Raw genomic sequence first — 21585 nt, 5'->3', positions numbered from 1 at the left:
TATTTTGTGCTTGAGCTATCTGGGGCTCAAATCTGGTATCCCTGAATTTGAGCCCTCTACACTCCAGGATACTCCACATGCACTCCAAGACCCCAAACTCTACATAAAATATCTGCTTTTAATTTTGTATAATGTTTAAATAAACAAAATGCATTAAAAAGACTTTTATTTAAACATTATGAAAGATAGATATTTTAATTTTCGACTGCTGTATATACTCTCGGATAAGTTCTCCCGCGGATAAGTCAGGACTTGATTTTACCATAAAATTTCTGGTATTTTATAATGTCAATCATATAAGTTGAATGTGGAAAATATGCGCTATTGCTACAAGGGATTATGATATGCTAACGCCCACCTGAGAGAGTAACCACGGAGTACACGGTCTTTATTTTCTATGTTGGCGCGTCAATGTGCTATATTAACGCGTGCTCCTAACCTCTCTCTCTCTATTGTGCCTACGTGACCACACGGTAATACCCAAACTATTCTGAAGTGACACTTGGACTGTTTTGTGTTTTTTGTATCTCACGCCCTCATACCCCTTTATCATAAGAGCATCCCTTATCTACGATGGAGCGTGAGATCAGAAGAAAATATGAAGCTGGTTTTAAATTCAATGTTTTTAAAGTAGTGAAAGAAATTGGTAACTGCACTGCTGCAACAAAATTCGATGCGTCTGAGAAAGTGTGTGAGATTAGAGGAGCCAAGAAGATGTTAAAAAAAATGAAGTGTCACATTTTTGAACGGGTGTACAAGTCGGGGTCTGATTTTATGATCGATTTTTTGGATTTCAAGACTCAACTTATATGTGAGTATATAGGGTATCTGCTTTTTGATTGGCTGATGTAAAAAAAGAAAAATGTGCACCAAAAACTCCGACAGTCACTCAAATCGAAATAAATCATCAGGTAAGTGTAGCTAAAAAAGAAATTGGACATAAGCACCAGTAGGCTTTGCAACCTCGAAACCAAGATGCCTGAACTATTCTACAACATTTCAGTAATTATTTACCGCTCTGATGCTGATCTTTCTGATCATAAAATAGGTCATTACGATAGCAATTGATGAGAAGAATTTATAGTTAATTACAGAATTACGGTATTTGAGGGTCCCTCTAGAGTGCCTCTTTCTCTTTTACGATTTGGGTGAAAAACTAATCAGAATATTGTCATAACAGGCTTAAGTTTCGAGTTTGGTATTTTTCCGTCCATCCATTTTAGCTGTAGACCATCCTCAAGAAGGGTGGCATGGTGGCACAGTGGTAGTGCTGCTGCCTCGCAGTAAGGAGACCTAGGTTTGCTTCCTGGGTCCTCCCTGCGTGGAGTTTACATGTTCTCCCTGTGTCTGCATGAGTTTCCTCCCACAGTCCAAAAACATGCAGGTTAGGTGCATTGGCGATTAGTGTGTGTGCCCTGCTTTGGGCTGGCACCCTGCCCTGGGATTTGTTCCTGCCTTGCGTAATGTGTTGACTGGGATTGGCTCCAGCAGACTCCCGTGACCATTTTTTAGGATATAGTGGGTTGGAAAACGACTGACTGACCATCCTCAAGAAGCTGTGACACACAGACACACACATACAGTACATAGACAGACACACACCCATCATCGAGATATTGATGTTTTCATTATCAGGGAACCCTAAAACGTTGAGATCCGTTGAAAACCGGAGATCAAAATTTTTGACGAATCAAAAGCTTTCGCTCCTCCCCCATAGACTATAGGTTATGGTGGGGTCAGGGGCACAATGCAAAAAAAAAGCTGGTTCTGACGCAGCAAGTGTGGATGTTAACAGTGCTTGAGAGGTGCAAGGTAATGGGGATGGAGACACATCAGGAGGTCGAGGAGAACGAAAACTCGTCTAGTTGTGTGAACAGCAGAACAATTTAAGATTGCAAGATATCCAAGTGAAATACTAATGTATGCGTGTGAGCATGGAGGTAAACAGGGCCGATGTCAGGCATTTTTTTCTTCTGACAATGTAATTCAGCATTAGCAGTGCTGCGCTCTGGTGCCCAAATTGCCGTTATCAGTGTATACTCATTCCATTCCCTCATGATTTACACTTTAAGCATTGCTCACCAGCATGTGTTCAGTTAGAGTTACAATTGAAAAGTAACCTAATTACCAATGCAGATTTGGAGAACTTACAAGCTCTACAAAAACAATGACCAGGCCAGGATTTGGTCCTGGAGCAAAGATCAGAATGTAACATAGCATAACATTTTCAAACTCACTCAATCCACTTGTTGCAGTGGGTCAGGGATGTCCCTCGTGTTATTTCACCATGTCAGCAGCATATTCTACATCTATCTCACTGTGGATGTAAGGAGTGCCATGTTAATGCCCACATTTCTCCTTCTCTGTTTCTACAGCCACCCTTAGAGATGCTCAGGACAGTCTGAATAAGAAGGCCCTTGAGGAGTTCCAAAAGTAAGTAACACAAGGGGAGAGGCCACTAGGATGCTGACATGCTACTCTATAAAGGAGATGTGATTGAACACATTTTGTGCTGAATTGAGGGACATACTGTACAAGAGAGTGTTGGCAAATGTTTTTAAAATACGGAGCAGGGATAAATATTTGAATGGCCAATGAAGGAACAGGAATCTAAGCAGCAGGTGAGAATCTGGTGTAGGTACATCCTCAAAAACCTTGAAACAGGCAAATTGTTTCCACAATATGATGCAGAAGTCGCAGTCAGTAGGACAAGGCCAGGGTCAAAACACAAGACAGAGGGTAAGATGAAAGCACAAAGCAGGAGAACTACAAAATGGACTCAAATCACCAGGCATCCTTTGTTTGCATACAGTAGCATCTGGTAAACTACAAGTAGTTTTAAAGGATAGAAACTTCAGCTTTATTGTCATAATGTACTCAGCACAATGAAAATCTTATTCTGCGACTCCCCCAGCAAAAGACAAGAATACACAACAATAAACAAAAACGTTCAGGTGAAAAGAAATGCAAAAACAAACAGAAGAAAGAGTGCATGTGCAAATAAATTAATGATTCAGTGTCAGCTCTGCAGGTATATGGTCTCAAGATGGCCTTTCCTCCTCCTTTAGACACACACTAGCCTCCAGCACTGAGGGGATGGACAGTGGATGGGTTCTATTTACGAGCCTGATGGCTTATGGGAGAAAACTGTCTTTTAGCCTTGATGTTCTCTCTGCTATGCTCTTTCTTCCTGATGGCAGCAGTATGATATTTTGAGCCGATTTTACCACCCACTGTAGAGCCTTGCAGTCCCATGCTGTACGTTCCCAAACCAGACTGTAATGGAGTAGGTGAGGATACTTACAATTCTGCATCTGTAAAAATAGGATAGTGCTTGGCATGCCAAACTTCCTCAGTCTTTTCAAAAAATACAAACCCTGCCAGGAACGGCTCTCCAGGCCTTTGACATGGTACATCTAAGTGAGATCCTCAGAGATATTAATACCAAGAATTTAAATGTGGTCCCACTCTCCAACTCAGTCTCTCCAAAGTAAAGTAGTTGGCGCTGACCTCTCTTTCTCCGTGTGTCAATCACCTCCTTCATCTTGCTGGTGTTAAGAAAGAGATTACTGTCCTGACACCACTTCACAAGGCCAGCCACCTCCATCCTGTACGCTGACTCGTCATCCCCACAAATCTGTCTAATGACAGTGGACTCATCCACAAATTTAATAATACAGGAGCTATGGCGGTTTGGTATTTTTCAAGTTATATATAAAGTTTACAGTAATCCCTCCTCGATCACAGGGATTGTGTTCCAGAACCCCCCGGGATAGGTGAAAATCCGCGAAGTAGAAACCATATGTTTGTATGGTTATTTTTATATATTTTAAGCCCTTATAAACTCTCCCATACTGTTAACATTATTAGAGCCCTCTAGACATGAAATAACACCCTTTAGTCAAAAGTTTAAACTGTGCTCCATGACAAGACAGAGATGACAGTTCTTTCTTGCAGTTAAAAGAATGCAAACATATCTTCTCTTCAAAGGAGTGTCTGCATCAGGAGAAGAGAATGTCAGAGAGAGAGAGAGAAAAGCAAACAATCAAAAAATCAATACGCGCAGTTGGGCTTTTAAGTATGCACACCGCGATAAAGCAGCCGCAACAGAAGGGAGCAATGTGAAGGTAGTCTTTCAGCAGTTTTAGAGTAGCGTCCGTATCTTCTAGGCAAACAGCCCCTCTGCTCACACCCCCTCCGTCAGGTGTAGAGAATGTCAGAGAGGGTGAGAGACTGAGAAAAGCAAAAAATAAAGCACCGTGCGAGAAGCATATCTTATATCATTGAGGAGTTTTAGTTAATATGTAATACATGCTCTGATTGGGTAGCTTCTAAGCCATCCGCCAATAGCGTCCCTTGTATGAAATCAACTGGGCAAACAAACTGAGGAAGCATGTACCATAAATTAAAAGACCCATTGTCCAGAAATCCGAACCAGCGAAAAATCCGTGATATATATTTAGATATGCTTACATTTAAAATCCGCGATAGAGTGAAGCCGCGAAAGTCGAAGCGCGATATAGCGAGGGATCACTGTATATGCATTTGTCATGTGAGATTGCGTTCTAAAGCAAAGAGTTTTCTATAAATTAAAAAAAAGAAATCTTGCCAGTACTGTGCTTAATAATGGAGGCTATGGGGCATGGGAGACCTCTAGAAAATAAAAGCCTAAAGTTTCAATATAAGATAACATAATTGTGACAACAAAAGGAATCTGGAAATATTCATATTATGTATTCCTGATGCTGTTTTTCTCTTGGTGAGGATAACTTTTATATTCACTTGTGTGTGTTCTCACATAAATATGGAAGTAAATCAAAACAAAACAAACCTTGTGTTACATGATCTTATCTTCTTTTAAAATAGCTGAATCTCATAATATAGTTGGTTTTTTTTTGTTCAAAAATGACACGCATAAACTATTTGAAATGTGTATGTAATCACAAGGCGTGGATCAATACTCATCAACTGTTTTGGCTTGAAAAATGAATGTGTTAGTAAGTTTTGAAATTTTTCCTCCATGCCCCATAGCCTCTATTGTAAAGCAGAAATGTGTGCAAGATAGTTTTTTTTAATGTATGGAATATGATTAAGTTTAGAGCAAATGAATATATGCAGTGCTGGTGAAGAAAAAATGCTGAACTTATTCTATAAGCCCACAAAAGACAAATCAAGATGAAGCAAATCCTGACAAACTCGTCCTCAAAAGCAGCTGTTAGCCAGTGAGCAGGTAGGCAGTGCGGTGTAGTGGTTAAGGCTTTGGACTTCAATCCCTGAGGTTGTGGGTTCAAATCCTGCTGTTGACACTGTCTGACCCTGAGCAAGTCACCTGATCTGCCTCTGCTCCAACTGGAAAACCAAAAGAAATGAAACCAGTTGTATCATAAATGTTGTAAGTCACATTGGATAAAGACATCAGCCAAAAACTGTAAGTAAATGAACTGTCAAAGTAAGGCAGACAAGAAAAAACCTGAATTGTTTTTAAAACAACTGTATTATAAATGAGGATTTTTCAGGAAAAGTTGAGGAGCATAAATTCAAAAAGCAGTTTCTCTTTTTGTACAAAGCAGCCACAGCCTAAGGTATTCTAGGAGCTGAACCTCCATCAGAATGAGGTATAAATGTGTTTTCTCCAGTGCAGTGGTTCCCAAGCTCAGTCCTGAGCGACTCTGCAAGTTTGTCTTCCAAACAGTATTTTAATCAGTCAGCCATTTTACTTCAAATTAATGTAATTGTTTAATTAATTTGTTCTTTTCTTGTTCTGCATTCAGTGCTATAGTGTGAAATTTTGATTTATAATAAATTTAGAAATAGTTTGTATTTTTGCCATTTGGCATTGCTATCTTTTGCCATTTTCCTACAAATCCACCTTGTCTGCTCCCTTAATTGAATCTTAATAATAGCAGAAAATCACAAGCAGAGCAGACACGAGTGCCAGCAGCACAGAGTGCTGAAAGCCTGCAGCTACTTCAATGTCAGGCCCACTAGCTTGCACATTAGTGGGCAATGGCTTCAATAACCTGAACACCTGCAAGAACGAAATCAAACTTATGATGGTGATGAAGAATATCTTAAAAAAGAAGATAAAAAAGCATTAACTCATCTTCATGGGACGTATAGACATGCTTGCTACATTCTAATAAACAGTAATTTGCAATTTCTGTACTGACACCAAATCAAAGAAATTGAGAGATAGCTGGCTTAATTAAGGTATTAGTCCAATTAAAATCAGACAAGATGTTTATTGTGACAGAAAACTCTGTATTCACACTTCTGTGAAATCATGAACTTAATGTCTCATTTAGAAGTCTTCCCTCTGGATAGAAAGCAAATATGGACTAAGAGTATCAAACTGCTCCATTTATAAAGACCAATTTTTGTCATTGGCGTATGTCCTTTGTGTTAAACTGGAGTAGCACGTGTTGCTACAAATGAGCGATATCTGTCCTTCGAGGTGAATTTCAGGATCACAATCGAAAGGTGTCAGTGTAAGCAAAAATGTCAACACCAAAAACAATAGCCAGGACTGATTCCAAAAATCTAATAATTCAGAAATGTCAATTAATGAAAGCCAAAGGGAAAGCCGTACATGAGGAGTACAAGTGGAAGTGGCATTAAAATTAGCAGAAGGACACAGTCTGATGTAACCAGTGGTACCTGTTCAAATAACTAATATTTGTTTTTTCACAACTTTACACATTTTTCTGGTAGATCTGAAAATATCTTACCTTGTGTTTTGTAGTGTAAAACTGTTCACAAAAGCCATTTTATCCTCCTTAGTGTTTTTTGGCTTGAAAAATAACTTTTTTATTAAATTTCATCTTTCTACTGTAAAACTTGCAAAACGCTAAAAGAACAAAGTCGGAATTGTAGAAAGTATTATAATAATAATATGAACAGCACGTTGCATGTGTGCAAGTGGCATTACGTGTCATTTTTGGATTCCCAGAATCACTTTCAATTTCACTGATTATTTCAATTTCACTTCCTGAAGACAGATTCACTTTGTCTTCACTGCTGATGAGAGGCATTTCTTACAAGATGCCATTATGAGGCTAAGAGAAGACACCGCTACAAATTTGCCTGAGTAATCCTTGGGCCCTGACACTGTTGGCAATTTTACAGCCTGAGTAGTCCTCCGGTCTTACACGAGACACATCTATACCATTGCCTGAGTGATGCTTGGGTTCTAAATCTAGGGAGGTTAACCTCCGAAGTTCTTTTGATATTGATGGACAAGTGACGTCTTAGGACTCAGGCAGAATTTCCCGTATTTGATCTGCGGGAATATCAGAGGAAAGAATAGTGCACCCCACCACCGTCATGTCTGGTGTGGAATTACCTTTCATTGGTCCCTCTAGCTGTCTCTCATGTGCACGTGTGTAACAATAGATAGATAGATAGATAGATAGATAGATAGATAGATAGATAGATAGATAGATAGATAGATAGATAGATAGATAGATAGATAGATAGATAGATAGATAGATAGACACTATGGTCTGAATATATCAAAATGACTAAGAAGGAAAAAAATTACAAATAAAGTCAACACCTGACTTGGCAGACCCAGTCTCAATGAGGGATCACACAGATATATTGCTTTTGGCATAACGGAGCCCCTGTCTAATTTATTGATACATTTCTGCTAAATAATTCATTGGCTGAAAGTCCTCAGTGTTAGTATGTCAGAGAGGATGTGCAGCATTGTTCATAATGACACTCAGTTTGTTTTCATGCTCTCCTTTGCTACGACCTCGAGGGGGTCCAGAGTGTGTCCCTTAACTGAGCTTGCTGTTGTAATTAGCTTTTTGATTCAGTGGGCCTCTTTTGAAGTGACGTTACTGGCCCAGCCCACCAAAGTGTAGAAAATCGCACTGACCATCATAGAGGTGTAGAAGATGTGAAGGATGTCACTTCCCACATTAAAGGAACACTGTATCCTAAGTATAAGAGCTTGCTCTGCCCTTTGTATATACAATTGTTCTTCTGTGTTCCTCTGACCAGTCCAACCTGTTATTCATGTGGACCCCCAAGTACTTATAGGAGTGGATCACCTCTACATCCACTCCCTGAATAGTGACATTATATAATGCACTTTGGATCTGTGAAAGTCAATTACTAGTTCCTTGGTTTTACTGATGTTAAGATGCAGACAATTCATTCTGTGCCAAGGAACAGACTTCTCCACCTGACTCCTATATTCTGTCCCATCCCGTTTATCAATACACGCCACAAGTGCTGAGAATTTCAGGATATGACCTGGTTTTATATTTATAGTCTGAGGTGTACAGAGTGACAAGAAAAAAAGACTAGCCTGTTCCTTGTGGTGCTCCAATGTTGCTCACATTCATATCTGAAACACATTTCTTGAGTCTCACAAGTCTCACAAGCTGCACTCTGCCTGACAGATAGTCCATTATCCAGGATACCATAGTATCATCCACTTCCATATCTCAAAGCTTACCCCTTTATTGAGATGGTTGGATGGCACTGAATGTACTGGAGAAATCAGCAAACATAATCCTCACAGTGCTGCCAATTTTGTCCAGGTGAGAATTAAACTTACGGTGAAGATAGATAATTGCATCCTCCACTCCAATCTTTGACTGATATGCAAACTGCATTGGGTCCAGGTGGTCTACCACAATAGGGCTCATATGATCCTAAAGCAGCTTCTCAAGTATCTTCATGATGTAAGATGTAAGTACCACTGGTCTCTAGTCATTAGGTGAAGAGGTGCCTGCTTTCATTGGCACAGGAACAATGCAAAACATTTTCCCCAGAGTGGCACTTTCTGAAGCCTTAGGGACAGACATGAACAGGTCACAGAGGACACCACAAAGCTAGTCAGCATAGGCTTTAAGAACTCGAGGACTGACTCCATCTGGTCCTGCAGCTTTTCCTTTGGGTAGCTTCCTCAGTTGTCTCCTTATTTGATCTTCATTATGACCTCCCGGCTGGACCAGGATCCACCTTCCATCCCAGTTGGACTGCCAGTCCATCCATGATGGCACTTACAAGAGTTATACTAAATACAGTTTTTTCATATAGCCAAGCTGCTGACTTGAAGTTACTGTATATGAGACCCTAAAATGCTTTACTGAATCCCCTTTACTTTTTGTGATTTTTGTTTTTGCTTTGGTGTTCAGTTGAGTAATAAGTCAGAATTGTCTTAATATTCAGAACTATGGCCTGTTTTAAACTCTTTTAAGTAAAACATTCTCATACAGCAGTAAGTTTCTCTTGAGCAGGTCACCTGACAGTGTCACCAGTAGCCACTCATCAGTTGTGATCTGCCTTGCAGCTGAACTGGCCGAGAGAAGGTCTGCGATGGCAAAAGCAATCCTCATCTGTACTGATTTTTGGAGAAGGCCTTTATTACTCTTGTTGGAATAATAAAACAGAAATAGTCTTAAACATTGAGACATTAAACTTTAAACCAAGAAGAGATTATATCAAAGGCTCAAAGTAGTTTCCGACGTTTGGCCACTCCTTTTGCAGGTATTCACAGGATGACTAGCAGAAGACTTCCGCTTACAATACAATGAGTAAAATCAAAGCTCTAAAAAACATACCCAGAGTCCTCATAAAGCTTCACTGTCTTGTGTTTTTCTCTATTTTCATTAGAGCCCATGACCTGGACCCAGATGATCCTAAGACATCTCTCTACCTCTCCCTGCAGCTGGCTTTGGTCAGACAGGTGGGTGTTTCACTTTGCATTTTCAAACCCTGCTGGCTCTTTTAGTTACAAATAAATGACTATTCATTTTTGATGATGCAGTAGAGAGTAGATTGGCACAGGATGTTTAGATGACAGTGCTCCCTAGGTATGTTCATTCCATTAAATAATGCGGACTGCCGTGAAGCAGAGTGTCTTGTTTTTTTTTTCTGGTGAATGTAACACAAAAGTCACAGCCAAGCTAACTAGATATTGGTGGAGGGTCTTTAGCTGTTAACATTTATAAATAGAAAAAAAAATATTATAATAAAACAACAGACACAGCCTAGATCAATGTCACCCACTTAGAGACTTTGTGCAGACTAAAGATTATTAATATATAAGTTGACTGCTTTGGTTTCTTCTTGTTTTTCTCCAGCGTGTTATTATAGTCTAGTGCTAGCTAGAAAATGTAGACACCATAAGCAAACAAAATATATATTTAATCCTATTCTTTATAAAAGAAGAAATTAATGGGAAAAATGGGCAAAAATAAGCTTTTTAAAATATGGTGAGGCTTGCTCCATGCAATAGGCACATTAGGTTGAAGATAAAGAAAAGTTCCTGGTGGATCTTAGCAATAATGGTGAAACATCTGAAAGGTAAGCCATTACTAAAGGTACTTTTGCAATTTGTAGAGCTGGAAGAAGTATCTGATGACTAGAAATTTGGAAATTTGACTTCAATCCACAAGAGGGGCAGAATTGGTTTATTTGATTACAGATCAATAAACCTTAACCTTCTTATCATTATGTTTACCCCCAGACAAATAAATCAAAAATGCTGAATTTTGTTCAATAATAAAACATCTTAGAATGTATAACAGAAACATGTAAATACCAAACATCAACATAAATTTGGTAGGAAAGTTATATCTAGTGTCCAGTGCTGTATTGATTCAGATTTAGTACACGTCCTTTGTGTGATGTTTTGAAACAGTCACCAACAGACAGTCCGACATTACAAATCGGACATTGCAAGCGTGTTTCTTTGTGCACTTTTATTATATCATTTTTTGTGTTGCTTGCACATAAGAAGGCAGAATGTCAGTGCCTGGTCTGCACAATCTTCATGTCCCTTGTGTTATTGTAGGTTACCACAGCACAAGGCTTAGTGATTTTCACATTTTCGTGACATAAACACTGACAGTTGCTGCATTGTGCTTAGGGGGCTGGCATCTTTCTTGTCCTTCTACTCGATTGCTTGTCTTTTTGAGACGTAGATACTGCACCCCACGGCAACATTACACAAATTGAGTCACCAGGCATATCACAGCAGTTTGGTCGTATGGTGCCGTATGCGTCAGTTTCACTATCTATGTTAACATCAGATGACCAATTCACATCGTCACCTCATCTTGATTCCATTAATGGTTCAGTTTCAGTTTGTTCTAAAACTGACTTTACAGCTTTTCGTTAAGGCTCTGCCCCACTCAAGAATATTGTTGAGTTACTTTAAAGTGGCAGCTTGACGTTATTTCATCCACTAGATGGCAGAATAATACTGCCCTGATCATTATTTGGGCTGAAATGTATAAAGCGGATAATTAAACATCACCCTGACTCGTGGTTAACTGTAATTACATAGAATTCAGAGTCACGCTCGGGGTTAATGCCTAGGAGGTTAAGGTACTCTAATGCAAGATTATGGAAGAGGTGGAAATATACTTGGAAGACTCCTTGTATGAAAACAGTGTTACTAGTAATGGATAGCGATGTTTTAGAGGGAGAGGATCCAGTCAAACAAATTTGAACCAACAGCAAAAGCCCAAAGATAAAATCAGGCGGTATGACATTTATGATATTCATAAAGCTATTGCTGTGGCTCATAGTGAAGTTTAACCCTAAAGCCAAAAAACATAGCAAAGCCTACATATAAGAGGAATGATGATGTCACACCAAGGGAAGCCCCTCAGTGATCTGTCTTCAGTTGGTTAGCTGTTAAAATGTATATTTATCTTAGTCTTTTTGATGTATTAAATGTTTGAGGTTTCCAGATGACACCAGAACTAGAGCACTAGCAAGTACTGAAGTGACATCAAAAACAATTGAAGAATCTTCAAAATTGGGCAAACACTTTGTACATTGTATTATCTATAGTTATTCATGAAGAAAAAAAGAAAATTTTATAGACAGGCATGTTCCAAACACACTACAGACAGACAGACAGACCAATCGATAGATAGATAGATAGATAGATAGATAGATAGATAGATAGATAGATAGATAGATAGATAGATAGATAGATATCTGTATTAGGTTCAATGTGACCTCTAAATTGAGATTTTAAGCCAGCGAGTCCTGTATGCCTTGTGAGTGTGTAATGGTCTGGTGCTCCATTTTTGATTTGTTTCCATGCTGCATTCAAAGTTGCCTTGACAGGCTGCAACCCAACATTGAGCAAAGCTGGCACCAAAAATGGATTAATGGTTTCACTGGATGTACTGTACTATCTGTGACTGATGACCCCCAAGGATGCACCGTGGTAGATAGTCATTACGTAGGTTAGCAGCCAAGGAACATGATGCTTCAGAGGCAGCTGAAGTGAACAGCCCACCAGAAGTGGAGACTGTGTGATTATTTTTATGTCTGGTGAAAGTCCTTATCCTTAATTAGCGACAACATATTTCTGGAGAAGTGAGCTGACAGTCTGCAAACCTCCATCTACAAGGAGGCCAAGAGGGAGAATTCATTTGAAAACTCATTATACTTACAATGATCTTATTTTCTAGTAGGCAGCCGTCATACTGATGTGGAATTTTCCATTTTGTGCACTCAGCGGGCCTATTATCTAGCTCAGCCTTATTATGACCCTTTAAGAATAGACTTACTGAAATAGAATTTCCATCCTGCATACAGTACCTCTGCCATCTTGCTCTGGGGATCATACCTGCCTTGTTTCCAGCACTTAAGAGCGGCAGCTCAATCGACTGAGCCCCTAATGCACTGTCCTGGACACCTAAGGCTGCCTTTAGTAACAGTATAATAAGACGCTTAATTTGAAGAGCAGTAACATCTGCTGCCAGGCACTATGCAGCTGTCCTCCATCATCTCTGGTGGGAAGGCCTGCCTCCTTCATTGCTCTGCTTCATATTTCAGCAAGATATAACTGTGACCCACATAATGAGAGTAGATAGCAGGTGAAGGAAGTAAGAGACTATCAGATCCGCTCTAAATAATGTCAACACCCAGCTGTCACTTATGATATTATGGGCTGACACCCAGAGCTGGCCTGTGCCTGAGAGACCACATACCAAATGAAGTCTTATTGAAGATTTTCGGTACTTTGTTCATTGTAAACACACACACACACACACACACATATATATATATATATATATATATATATATATATATATATATATATATATATATATATATATATATATATATATATATATATATATATATATATATATATATATATATATATATATATATGCATGGGGTTTGAATATAAGTGATCAATGATTAAGGAACGAGAAGCCGGCAGTTTTTTTATTTGTTTTTATTTGTGCTGCCTCTGTGAGTTCTCTATTGTAGAAGGACCACAAAAGCGCCTGATGCCTGTTTCCCTCTGGTATTCCATCAGCCAGATTTTTGTGATAGATGTCATGAACTGTCCCTGTATAGATAAAGTCAGCTAACTTTTCCATGTTTTAAAAGCTTGCAGTAATTTCAGCGTTGTGCTTCAGAGAAATACGGCATCGGTGTTGCAGACCAGACCACACCAGCCTTCATCAGACAGTGAAGTACCAACAGCTGAACTTTGGGAGATCGGTTCCTTATTATTTTCAGGGGGTTTATGTTCATCCCCGGACTGAAAAAATTTAGAAAGTTCAGAAACCTTAAATGGACAACTTGAGGATGTGAGAGGGAAACTCAGGTAAAATAAAAACCAGCGTGGAGACTGGGATGATATCCTTGACACTTGACACAGCCAGGATTCTTGGAGCAGTGAGTGAGCATTGCTAACTAGAGCACAGCTCCTCCTCATGACAGTCATTTTGATATAAATGCAGCCATTGCTGACCATTATATTTTATTTAATTTAGTTCTAGTAATTTTATTTTCGATTTGCTATGAACTACTGCATATTTGTATATGTACGGGTTCAGGGTGATGTTGCCTGTGCAACCAACAATTACGCCTAATTATAAAAATGTTATAATATTGTGGATAAAGTGATCTGCGCAGTAGACGAAGAGGAAACCAGACTCGTGTACAGAGAGAGGCTTTGGTCAAAAAGATTTCTTAGATGCAAAATCAGAATTCAGAGCTAGGATGAGTAGAGGTAAGAAGTCTGAAATTTCTTAAATCCAAAGTCTTAAACAAATTTTATAGTATTTCAAAAGCACAAAACGTCTGTCTTTTAGTTAGCTGAACAGTCAGATGAGAGAAACACCCTGCCCTGTCTTTAAAGAACATGGCAGTAGTTAAGTTATGAAATAAAATGTGTGCAACATAAGACTTTTCCAGCAACCCTTGTGAGGCCTCCACTGGTAACATGGCCATCTTAACGTATGGGCATGCTGGGCAGTTTGGGCCCCATGCTAATCTATGTTTGTTGGGACTTACTGAGTAGTTGTGTAGGCAGGAGTCCCATTGCACTGCTTTGCCCGGGGGCCTATAATGCTGCTAAGATGGCCCTGACTGGTAATAACTATACCACAAGACTAACACAGCACACTATTCTTAAATGTACTTCGGGGACATTGGGACTTAAGCTTATCCCAACAGCACTGGGCACAGGCTGCCAGTCAGTCACAGAGTTTAGGGCTAATTGTGACAATAAAGAATCAGTCTTGTCTACGTTTTGTTTCTGAAAGCATACCTACTTAACTATAAACGTGGGCAAATTTGTGGGTACCCCTCTGAGAAAAAAGAAGTCCCCTCAATTGTCTCTGAAATAACTTGAAAACTGACAAATTATTTGGCACCCATCATTGTTTATTCCGTATTTAAAAAAAATCAGACTTTGCTTTAGAGTTTTCATGCAACAGAATATTTCAAATAATAACACAAATGAAATGGTATGGACAAAAATGAAGGGACCCTTAACCTAACATTTTATTGCACAACCTTTAGAGGCCATCACTGCAAACAAGCAATTCCTGGAGCTCTCAGTAAGACTTCTGCGCCTGTCAGCAGGTAGTTTGGCCCACCTCGTCCTGAGCAAACTGCTCCAGCTGTGTCAGGGTTGATGGGGGTCTTCACCACACTGCGTTTCAGTTCCGTCTATAGATGTTTGATAGGATTAAAATCAGGGCTCATAGAAGACCACTTCAGAACAGTCCAATGTTTTGTTCTTAGCCATTCTTGGGTGCTTTTAGCTGAGTGTTTTGGCTCATTATCCTGCTGGAGGATCCATGACCTGTTACTGGGACAGAGCTTTCTGACACTTTCTGACACTGTTTCGCTCCAGAATGTCTTGATAGCCTTGAGATTTCATTGTCTCCCTGCACAGACTTAAGGCTCCCTGTGCCAGACACAGCAAATGGGCCCCAAAACATAACCAAGCCTCCTCCATGTTTCACAGTAGGTATGACGTACGTTTCTTTGACAGTTTCATTTATTTCATCTGTGGGCACAGAGCTGATGTGACTTTCCAAAAAGCTCCAGTTTTGTCACATCTATCCAGATGACATTCTTCCAGAAGCATTGTGGCTTGTCAATATGCATTTTAGCAAATTCCAGTCTGGCTTTTTTATGTTTTTCTTTCAACAGTAAAGTTTTCAGGGGTCTTCTTCCCTTGAGCCCACTGTCACTCATAAAATGACAGATGGTGTGATCACACACCGGTGGGCCTTGACCTTGGAGTTCAGCTCGTATCTTTTTGGAAGTTGTGCTTGGCTTTTTGCCTACCATTCTCGCCATCCTTCTGCCCATTCTGAGGTTGAATTTCCTCTTGAGACTGTGTCCATGGGGGTGGGCAACAGTCCATGGACTTTAAACTTTTTAATAATATTTGCATCTCTTGTCACAGGAATACAATCTTCTTGGTGATGGTCGTACAGCCTTTGCCTTTAACATGCTTGTCTATCATTTTCTTTATGATCTCCTCAGTGAACTTTCTCCTTCACTTTCTCTGGTCCATGTCAAGTGTGGGACACACGTAATGATACCAACAGCAGAGTGGCTGCTTTTGTCCATTTAAATAAACTGAATGACTGATTGAATGATTTGAGACGTGTGTGATACTAATTAAATAAAACAGCGAGTTTGAAAAAAGTCACTCTAATCCAATTATTTAGGGTATTTTCTAGGGGTATCAAACAAACGTGTCCAGGCCATTTTAGAATATCTTTGTAGAATAAGCAACACTTGATCTTTTTTCACACTTTCTTTGCTTTATTTGATGTCATATCAAAGACAGGCAGGAATACAGGGGGCAACGGCTTTTCATATAATGACTTTCAGGAGGTATGCAGCACTTTTTCAAAGAGTTTTAATGTTACCAATAAATTTGTCCATGTCTGTATATCATTGAATATCATATTACATATACTTCATATCTGTGAGCTGTGATCACTTGTGCACAGTGTGAGTGTCTACAGGTTCTGTTTCTTCCAAGAACCTGAATTGAATTACACAGGAAAGGAATGACAAAAGTCAATGGCTTCAAATTGTGATCTGGTGCCCCATTTCAATCACCCCAGCAAATGAGTAGGGTTACAGGGTCTTCAACAAAAGTCACAGTGTGTACCACCAAATAAAGCGCTGCGTACACTGCATTCATATCTACCGTATATACCGACTCTCTGACGGTAATGTTTGACTAAAATGAGTTTTAAGGAAGAAGTGTTCAAAATTAATTGACTTCTGAGAAGAAATGCTGTGCTAAAACGATGAAACACTAAGCAGTTTTCTGAATCTGTTTCTTTTACTGTGATTTATCATGCTTGTCTGTTATTATATACAAACAATAATGCTGGAGGGTCTTAATGTCCATGCCTGTACTAAAAGACAGTTACTGGTGTCATCCTAACAGTTGAATTCTACCTTCCTGTAGCCCATACTTACCATGCAGGCTCCAGAAATGGTGGAAACTTCCTGTGAATTTGTTTCAAGACATCAGAAAAATGAAAGTCAGGCAGCTTAGAAACAGTTTGGGTCAGAGAGCGCAGATCAAATGTGATCAGACGAGAGCACAAAAGCTGGAAACTGGCGAGGCAAAACGGAACAAAGATGCATGAGAAAGATCTAAGAATCAAAGAAAGTACAGTCGTGGCCAAACGTTTTGAGAATGACACAAGTATTCGTTTCCACAAAGTTTGCTGCTTCAGTGTTTTTAGATCTTTTTGTCAGATGTTTCAATGGTATATTGAAGTATAATTACAAGCAGTTCATAAGTTTCAAAGGCTTTTATTGACAATCACATTAAGTTTATGCAAAGAGTCAATATTTGCAGTCTTGGCCCTCCTTTTTTCCTCTGCAATTCACCCTGGCATGCTGTCAATCAACTTCTGGGCCAAATCCTGACTTGTGTGGGGTTGCTTCTCAGCCGAGGGAGTGGGCTCACTCACAATTGTGCCTAAAAACACAGCCATGAATAAAGAATGGTAGCAAAGCATCCTCTGAGAGTAACTTCTCCCAACCATCCAAGAACTGTTTGGTGACCCACAATGCCTTTTCCAGCATGATGGAGCACTGGGCCATAAGGCAAAAGTGGCTTGGGGTACAAAACATTGAAATTTTGGGTCCATGGCCAGTAAACTCCCCAGACGTTAATCCCATTGAGAAAATGTGGTCAATCCTCAAGAGGAGCGTACGCAAACAAAAACCCACAAATTTAAACTCTAAATATTGAATATGCAAGAATGGGCTGCCATCAGTCAGGATGTGGCCCAGAAGTTGATTGACAACATGCCAGGGTGAATTGCAGAGGTCTTAAAAAAGAAAGAAGAGCCAACACTGCAGATACTGACTTTTTGCCTAAACTTCATGTAATTGTCAGTAAAAGCCTTTCAGACTTATGAAATGCTTGTATTTGTACTTCAGTATGCCATAGAAACATCTGACAAAAAGATCTAAAAACACTGAAGGAGCAAACTTTTGTCACTCTCAAAACATTTGGCCAGGCTGTAGAAGGCTTGAATATAAACTCTTAAATGAAGCAGTCCGTGTTGGCCAAGGTCAGCTTTAAATAACTCCAAATGCTGTCACCAAGCTAGACAACTTACTGCCAGTGACAACAGGCACAGCAGGGTGGTGAACAGGGGGTGCAACAAGACATTTAATCATGTGAAATACTCCTACTGATCTCTTTGTTTGTGGAAAAGTGTCTTCCAAAAAGAGTGAATATTCAATTCAGTTTATTTTTGTATAGCTTTTTATACTGACTACAGGCTCCGGGCATTTGGAAATACATTATTAGTAGGTCTACGGTGGGCTGGCGCCCTGCCCGGGGTTTGTTTCCTGCCTTGTGCCCTGTGTTGTCTGGGATTGGCTCCAGCAGACCCCTGTAACCCTGTAGTTAGGATATAGCGGGTTGGATAATGGATGGATGGATGGATTAACCGTAAGTTACAAATCATGAAAAATAAATCATGGCTTCAGTGATTATCAACAACCGTGCATAACAATAAATTTGCCATAAACATTTTAATTAAGGTAAAGATAAATGAATGAAGTATGTTTTCACTAACTGTTACATTTATTTGCATTTTCAGTACTTCAGTAACAATAACACACTAACAAAGTTTGGTCCTCCCTGCAGATATCTGATGCTCTAGCACCCCTGCAGGAAGCTCTGACGTTGCGCAAAGATGATGCCAATTCATTGCACCTACTGGCACTTCTTTTCACCGCACAGAAGCACTATCAGCATGCCATGGATGTCATTGAACTGGCGACGAGTGAGCACCCTGAGAACTTCAGGTACTTTTTCAAGCTCTTTGTTTGCATGTACTGTGCCACTCATGGCTGATCTGCATGTTTTTTGAAGCAATACATTTTGTCTTGTTAAGTAATTGTTTGATAAGTATCTGCCTCTTCGATGTTATTTGTCAGTTAATATACCCCATGTACCAGTTTTTACACTTTTATAAATACAGATTTCATATCTATAATAAAGATTTTAGAGCTAAGATTAGCATCACTTGATTATGTCAGAAGCAACATCTATCTATCTATCTATCTATCTATCTATCTATCTATCTATCTATCTATCTATCTATCTATCTATCTATCTATCCTTATCTGGCCAGGAGACCCATGAAATGGATGGACCTGGGGAAGAGTGTGAACAGGGCATTATCTCCCCCAAATCACTAGATGGCAGTCCCCTTAGGTTGCAGAAGTGCTTCAGCTTCCCACAGGGAAGCATGGGACATGGAGTTCTTCAACTCAGCTCTGTTGGGTTCCATGGGCGCCGCTAGGGGGAGCTGCAGGGATTGGAGAGTCATATTTCATGGAGTTTCTACCTCACCTGAAACTGCTTTCGGACCACATATACGGAAGACCGGCAGTACTCTTGGGTGTAAGATAAAGGGAGCTGCCTGCCTGAGATGGACAAGCCAGAGTCGGGAGGAAGGTGGACAGTGCTTGTGAAGGAGGAGTGGAGGAGGCAGTGACCAAGAGAGAGAAAGGAAGACAAAGAGTTGTTTTATTGTGGTTATTGCATATACTTGTGGCTGTGGTGTTGAGAAACATTTGATTCAATCCATCCATCCATCCATTATCCAACCTGCTATATCCTAACTGCAGGGTCACGGGGGTCTGCTGGAGCCAATCCCAGTCAACACAGGGTGCAAGGCAGGAACAAACCCTGGGCAGGGCGCCAGCCCACCACAGACGCTATCTATCTATCTATCTATCTATCTATCTATCTATCTATCTATCTATCTATCTATCTATCTATCTATTTTTTATTTTTATTTTTAAAAACAAACTTTACTGTCAAAAACATCAGTCAACTATACAACAACTTATACATTATATTGTTGTATTATTACAAATTAAATTATTATAAATAGATTTTCATGTTAAATATTTTTGGAAACACAACTGAACCCACAAATTCCCCTAAAAAACAAACCACAGTTCTTCATTAATACAGTCACATAATATAGTATTCACACACCATATGGTTTTATACTTGTCAAGAATCAACAAATCGATCAATCATTCTATCTATCTATCTATCTATCTATCTATCTGTCTATCTAAGTTTAGCCATAATCAGTCTCTCCCTCAAGCCGCAGTACTAAACTTGAGATCTATGCCTGCTCAATGGCTAACAGGACATTTTAGGGAAATGTAGAAACCTCTAGAACTGACTTGCCTTTTTTAGCAAACCCTAATATATTTATTGTATTTTGTGCACCAGTAAGTGAACTGCTACCACATGCAAAGACTGTTGTGCTATTATTGAACATAATAAAATAAGTTACTAGTGATATAACTGTGTTGCTTACAAAGAGCCTGGTGCCCTTCCCACTGCCCCCTAAAAATGACCTAGCTACATGTCAGCTCACACTGTGCTTAATGTGGGGCCTCTATCACACTACGACTCCATATCTGGCCGTGGGTTAGTACCATGTGTACTGGATATACTTCATAGATAAACAGATATCCGAGTTTCAAATGAATGCTCACTAATTGTTGCCTTCACATTTTGAAAAAATGTGTAAATGAGTGTGGCTGTACATCGTCTAACAAAAAATAACTGGCATGTAAATTGGCATCTGGGTGTGGAGATCTTTATGTGTATGCACAGTTGCCATTGAAGGAACCGTTCATTTGGCTTGTTATTAAAAAAAAACAAAAAAACTCAGTAAGACAGGGTTGTCCCATAATGACTGCATCACTGGTCCAGTGCAAGAAGGCCTCAATGATGTGTCAGGCATCCGTGTAGACACTGATGTGCATTTTACTGGAGCGAATCGTTCACTTTGTGTGCCCAGATGGTTAACTTGACATAATGCAGCACACGTTGGCCATTCAGATGTACAGCCATACTGACAACTCTGATTGCAGATAAGCTCTCATGGCCATTGAGAAGAATTTGCAAGGCCTAGTGAGGCAACACCATTGGGTTTGTCATGCAGTAGGCAGTTGCATGCAAAAAAGAGGCAGTCACTAGTTATTTGTTTTTCACATGAAAATGTTAAACTAAAATTACAATCCTCTTAGAAGTGAAGGTAGAATGATGCAGCAAACGTTTCCAGAAGGGAGCAAACCAGCAATCATAATCTTGAATGTTTAGTCAGAAACGTGTGATTCATAAACAAAAAATGTTTTCTGTTATTTGTTTTTGTGGGGGGTCTTTCTTTAGACGTTTAGGTAAAGTACAGACAAAATCTGTGTGGGCACCTCTAGCTGTTAACTAGGCACCTTCAACCACCAGCTTGGGTCAACCCACATTTAAATCGAGCCAAGCCTGACATTAGTATACATTTGTACACCGTGTAGAATAATTGTTAAAAAGGTACAAGGTTGTCATGTTTGTGTGAAAGGTGCTTAGAGCTGACTATTTACAAGAACAATCTTTGCTATCGCTGTCTAGCTGTACTTTGGTTACACACACTCCTCTTTCTTCTGTGTCCCCTCCTTGCCTGCTGCCCATCTGATGAATTCTATGCCCATCCCTACCATATATTATTAAAAAAGAAATCACACTCTTTATGAAGGGAATGCAGTAACGGTGTGTTAGAAAAGCAGTCGGTGACAAACAGCTATGTTCTGAACTCCAAAAGCATTGTTTTTTAATGCAATACTTTAATGGGCTATGATTGCAGCCTTGAAAGTCACTTTACCTGAAGCTGTCAGTTAAATTACTAAGCAATAGCAATAATAATAATAATAGTAATAATAACAATCCTATTTCCATTAATGCAGCCTGATTCTTTATGTATGTTTCTC

At 39.6% G+C, this 21585-nt stretch overlaps 1 protein-coding gene across 2 annotated transcripts in view; it reads left to right on the top strand.

Moving 5' to 3' along the window:
* ttc7a (tetratricopeptide repeat domain 7A) overlaps window positions 1-21585 on the top strand; it is a 450183-nt gene that overhangs the window by 188337 nt on the left and 240261 nt on the right. For both annotated transcript variants that reach the window (XM_039737925.1, XM_039737924.1), the window contains 3 exons: window positions 2376-2433; window positions 9631-9703; window positions 18440-18600. In XM_039737925.1, the coding sequence (XP_039593859.1) occupies window positions 2376-2433; window positions 9631-9703; window positions 18440-18600 (292 nt within the window). The remainder of the gene's footprint in view (window positions 1-2375; window positions 2434-9630; window positions 9704-18439; window positions 18601-21585) is intronic.

This window comes from Polypterus senegalus, chromosome 16 (assembly GCF_016835505.1).
Source record: "Polypterus senegalus isolate Bchr_013 chromosome 16, ASM1683550v1, whole genome shotgun sequence".
In the NCBI taxonomy this organism is placed as follows: domain Eukaryota; kingdom Metazoa; phylum Chordata; class Cladistia; order Polypteriformes; family Polypteridae; genus Polypterus; species Polypterus senegalus.
Note: the sequence above shows the minus strand (reverse complement) of the source record. Positions and strands in the feature narration are given on the sequence as shown.